At 61.8% G+C, this 5129-nt stretch overlaps 1 protein-coding gene and 1 long non-coding RNA gene across 2 annotated transcripts in view; one reads left to right on the plus strand and one right to left on the minus strand.

Moving 5' to 3' along the window:
- Positions 1–715: 715 nt before the first annotated feature.
- On the minus strand, positions 716–1981 carry FOXB2 (forkhead box B2). The gene has a single exon (XM_060153426.1). The coding sequence runs from the start codon at positions 1979–1981 to the stop codon at positions 716–718; it is 1266 nt and encodes a 421-aa protein (XP_060009409.1).
- A 2176-nt stretch (positions 1982–4157) lies between these two features.
- Positions 4158–5129, plus strand: part of LOC132522866 (uncharacterized) — a 33074-nt gene continuing 32102 nt past the window's right edge. Inside the window, exon 1 of the long non-coding RNA XR_009541359.1 lies at positions 4158–4403. This is a non-coding gene — a long non-coding RNA (uncharacterized LOC132522866). The remainder of the gene's footprint in view (positions 4404–5129) is intronic.

The raw sequence follows: 5129 nt of genomic DNA on the forward strand, positions 1-5129 counted from the left end.
TTAGCCGTTCCTTCTATCCTTCTCGACCCTCGGGTCAGAGCCAAGAAACTTAACTGTTTCCCAAGATCCTTCGTGAGGTTCCCACTGCCCCCAAAGAGGCTTTATTCATGCTACCGTGTCCTTGTCCATTTCACCGACCAGTAAAATAACGGTATCAAATGCTCCCTCTTTTCCTTCTTAAATAAAACGAGATTTCCTTAGTGAATAGCAGTTTTGTCTAGAGTGTTCACGAGAGGCGACATTGTTCACGAGAGGTTGAGACCCGCGGGAAGAAACTTGGTGGCTGAGGTCTGTTTCATCGTCACTCTCTGTTGGATTTCTCCCAGGGAGGTTTAGTCCTGCCATCTTCTGCTCCCGGGAGTAAGAATAGAAATCCAATTCCAACATGCCAGGGAATGAGGCTTCCCCAAACTCGTTCGTTCCCTCCCCCCATAACTTACGGATTTATAACTTTAATTACAATAGAAACTCTTACCTGAAAATTGGCTTTCATTATTCTGATTGTACAACATAGTATAAACACAGACACCAGAAGTGTGATATTTATTCAGACCACTGGAGAATCCACTTTCGGGTTTGTTTAAATACCTTCCTTTCCCGCAAAGGCTGGGGCTCGCCAGCTCTACCCGACCTGGTCAGGGCGCCCTCGCCCTCTCCGGCGGTCCAGGGCCAGGTGAGTCTCCATGCGTTCGTCTCTCCCAGCCCGTTGGGTACCCTAAGAATGCACCAGCACCGAGTGCAGAGAGCCGCCTTTGCTCTCGGCCGCACTCGGAGGGGTGGGCTCCATCAGAGAGACGGCGGGTGAGGCGGCGGCCGCCGGGCACACGGTGGACGGTGCCGGCGGCTGCTGTGCGGCCGCGGGGACAGCGAGCGCTGCGGGCAGCGCGGCCACCGGTGGCAGCGCAGGAGTCGGCTTGATGGGCACGGGCACCGCAGGCAGGCTCTGGCTTGCCGAGTGGCACAGGGCCTTGACCGGTACACCGAAGGCCCCATACTCCGGGCCCATGGGGACCCCCGCGGCGGCCGCGGCGGCCGTGGCCGCGGCCACTGAATCCATGACGCCGACGTGCGGCCACACAGAGCTGACGACGTTGCCGAGCTGGCCCGGCACGGGATAACCCAGGTGGTGCATGACGGACGCCAAGGGCAGCCCGCCGGCCTGCAGCACGCCCTTGTAGTCCCGGCCTATGATGTTTTCGATGGCGAACGGGTGCTTGAAGCCCGACGTGGACGCAGCGGCGGCGGCGGCAGCAGCGGCGGCGGCCGAGCCCAGCCCGTAGGGCGGGAACTGTGACAGACGCCCCACGCTGCCCACGGCCGCCGCCGCCGCCGCTGCCGCCGCCGCCGCTACGGCCGCCGCCTCCTGCATCTTGCCGGGGTGAGACGGCTGCGGCGGCTGCAGCGGCTGCTGCGGTGGCTGCGACGCGAGGTGCGGCGGCGGCTGCGGAGCCGGAGGCGGCTGCTGGTGGAAATAATGCACCATGTGCGGCGGCGGCGGCTGGGGCGGCGGCGGCTGGGGCGGGTGGTGGTGATGGTGGTGGTGCGCGGCAGCGTGATGGTGGTGGTGCGGGTGCAGGTGCCCTCCGGGGCCAGCGCCTGGCGCGCCCTTGGCGCTTCCCGCGTGCAGGTGAGTGTGGTCAGCGCGCAGCACCTTGAAGCGCTTTCGGCGCCTCAGGAAGCTGCCGTTCTCGAACATGTCGCCGCAGTCGGGATGCAATGCCCAGAAGCTGCCCTTGCCGGGCTGGTCGGGCCGCCGCGGGATCTTGATGAAGCAGTCGTTGAAGGAGAGGTTGTGCCGGAGGCTGTTCTGCCAACGCTGCGTGTGCTCGCGGTAGTAGGGGAAGCGCTCCATGATGAACTTGTAGATGTCGCTCAGAGGCAGCATCTTCTCGGCCGAGTGCTGGATGGCCATCGCGGTCAGCGAGATGTAAGAGTAGGGCGGCTTTTGGTCGCTGTACGAACTCTTCCCCGGCCGCGGCATCGCCCCTGGCGCCTCCACCTCCCTCTGGCTCACAGTGGACCGCAGCGTCGCTCCACACCCCGCTCCCGGGGCCTGGTTGTCTCCACTAACCCCCACTCCGCCCTCCCGGACCCGCCACCCCGCCCTCTTTCCCCCCCAGACCCTCTCGCCGTTTCTCTCCCGCCTTCTCTCAGCGGCCTGCGGTCTCCGCGCTTGGCCTCTTGACCCAGTTTAGCAATCCGACGCTCGCAACTTCTGGCCCCGACGGTCGCCGACTGGCGCGCACAGTCGCGGGCGGGGCGCGCCAGCTTCACCGCCACCCTCTCGGCGTCTTCCCGCGGGTGGCCAGAGGCTGAGCGTGGGAGCTGGCGGAGAAGGAGTGGGGAGGGCCCTGTTCCCTTCCGGCCTCCTCTTTGCTTTGCTTTTTCTCGGTCCGAGGGAAGCGCAGGCCCAGAGAGCTGGGAGGAAGGACTGGGCAGTCAGGACTCTAGCCCTTTAAATCGAGTTGGCGCTCGTTGTCCAGGAGGCCGGGGTGGGCGGGAGTTAACAGCGCCTTGAGCGCTGCCCCTTGACCAGCCACTTAGTCCGCTCTGGAGTTCTCGTGTTCCTGGAGGGGAGAGGCGAGGTAAGGAGAAGGAAGCTCGGCTCCAGCAGCCCGCGTCTCCCTTTTCTCCAGCGGCTCGCAGCGGAGACTGGGATAGAGCTGTAGGCGGTCGCCTGGGGGGAAAAAGTTTAGAGGTTTCTGCTGCGGCGGCGCCTGCGGGCTCTGCCGAGGGGCGGGGGCTCTGGACGCGGGGCGCGAGCGGAAGGGGCGTCTGCGAACGCCGGGAAGGCGCGGGCCTGGCCTGTGGCGGCTCCGCCGTCCGCGCCGCGGCGGCTGCCGCTCTCCCGAGCCCGTCTGGAGCTGGAGAGGCGGCGGCGGCTGTGGCAGCGACGCGCTCTCCTGGCTGCGTTTTGTAATGGTCCCGGAGTCGCCGAGACCCCCGCAGCTCGCGCTTCGAGACTATCACATGACCGAGGCTGAGGGACTCCGCCGCCGCGTCTCTTGTTGAAGAAGGGGCGAGAAGACGCCGTGCCTCGCCCCCGCCCCCTCCTCCATCTCGGCGCGGGCGCCCCCACCCCCAGCATTTACCACCCGCTCCGCAGCCCCCAGCCGCGGCCGAGTGGGGCGGGGGGCGCAGGCTGTTCTCAGGGAGGGGCACGGCGCCCGGTGCGGTCCCCGCCGCTGCACCCCACCCGGGTCGCGACGCACGGCAGAGGGGGACAGGAGCCTGCTTTCTCGCTCCTCTCGTGCATCTCCCGCCTGTCCCCGCCCTTTCAGTCGTCCCTCTTCCCACCTACCAGCTCTGGGCTTCTCTCTCCTTACACTGCCTTCCTCCTGGACTAGCCACTCTGGGCCAAGTTCGCAGCAGCGTGGCCTCAAGGTCTCTTCTCTTCAAGAAATCCCAAAGGCCGGAGGGTTGGAGGGAAAAGCTAAAGCGGAGGAGACCCAGGGCCGTTTTCGCTAAATGTCAACTTCATCACAGTTTTCTTGCGCGCCAATTGAGTGTCGGGCCCAATGATAGGCGCCTGGTACATGGAGGTCTGGGACAGCTCTCTGCGCTCCAGACCGCAGTCTAGTGGGAGAGACTGACAGTAACCGGGCAAGTTGGGTAAATACTAAGTGCTTGGTGGATGGAGGCTCCATTAAGAGCGGGTGGATGGGACAGGGTGAAGCGTTTCTTTGGGTGGTGACGTCTGAGCTGGGGCCAGAAGCAGGGCTTGGGGGGTCAAAGGTCTCATCACCTGGGTGTGTCGGAGCGGAGTCTTGCTATTCTGAGCACGTCGAGGGAAAGGGAGATAGTAAGTAGGAGGTCAAAATGACCAATCCACAGGGCCCTGGTGTGACCTGTGAGGGTGGATGAACTGCAGCGCTTAGGTCCCCGTGCTTGCTGGAATCCCGGAAGCAGTTTCCTGCTCTGCACTTTCCTGCACACCCATGAGCGAATCCCAGTTGACTGGAGAGAACCTGCAGTTATAGTCTGGTTTCGGCTGCCTTTGCCCTTAGGCAGGGAGGAAAAGCAGAGTTTAGAAGAAGAAGGAGACCAAAAAAAAAAAATATATATATATATATACACCCTCTTCCCATCTCTAGGCCTCAGTTTCTTTATTTGTAAAACGAGATGTCTGAAGTTGGAAATTTCACGGGTCCCTTCCAGTTCGCAGATTTGAGGAGAAAGCAGCAACTAGGGACTGTGACTCATTCTGTTTTTAATTTCTTCTTTTCTGTGCCTAAATCTGGACGCCGAAGGCCGTTGGCCCAGACTGCTCAGGAGACTGCCCCTCGCTCTCCGACCTTGGTTGGCAACGCCAGGTCGAGTGTTTTTAGCTTCCGACGTTTGGCGAGCTGCCCGAGGGGAGGACCAGAAGAAGGGCTGTTTGCCCGTCGGGTCGCCGGAGTGCGGTGAGCGGAACAGATTCATAATATTAATCTTTAGGCAGCAGCTGGATTTCTGGCTAGTGGTATTTGGTTAGTTTTCCTAGGCCAGCAGACGTTTTAGAATAGGCGTTAAAGGGAAGCGTGCAAAAGGGACCCGGGGCGAAAGAGCAGCCTCTTGGCCTGTCCTAAGGAAAGGAGACCCTTTCAGAGGAGGATGCTTTCGCTGACGCTCCATGCCGGGAAGGCTCCTTCCGCCAGTGGAGTTTTCTGCGGGATTTTTGGTCTGCTGAAGCAGTTTAAGGAACCAAGCAGCAGACGGCCTCCTGGCCTCACGAAGCCATGGAGGAATTACGAGGACGCCCACAGCTCCAGTGACAGCTAGAGCCCGCTGGCGCCGGGTGTACCCTTCTACTTTGACGGACGCGGTGCGAGAACAGCCCTGTCCAGGCCCAAGAGCCGCCCAAAGGCTGCTGGTGGGAGCTCGGCGTGCCCAGCGCTCAAAGGTTCTTCCGGCCCTGGCCCTGCACGCAGCGCGGGCAAAGACAAATTTTGTTGAGAATATCTTTTCCGCGGGCTCCCGAAAAAGCAGTGCCTCCTCTTTGGGAGCAGCTTGAGGACGTTCTCGTTGGGCACTTGGACTCCGCTGCGTCTGGGGACAGCATGGGAAGGGGCCCTTGAAGGGTGCCCCGAACCAGCCTCATGCTCATAACCTCAACACTAAAGCTGGAGTTGGCCTCTCGCTGGGTAAGC

This window comes from Lagenorhynchus albirostris, chromosome 7 (genome assembly GCF_949774975.1).
Source record: "Lagenorhynchus albirostris chromosome 7, mLagAlb1.1, whole genome shotgun sequence".
Classification (NCBI taxonomy): Eukaryota; Metazoa; Chordata; class Mammalia; order Artiodactyla; family Delphinidae; genus Lagenorhynchus; species Lagenorhynchus albirostris.

Coding starts and splice junctions, on each gene's coding strand:
- FOXB2 (XM_060153426.1), bottom strand. CDS start 1,981: ATGCCGCGGCCGGGGAAGAGTTCGTACAGCGACCAAAAGCCGCCCTAC.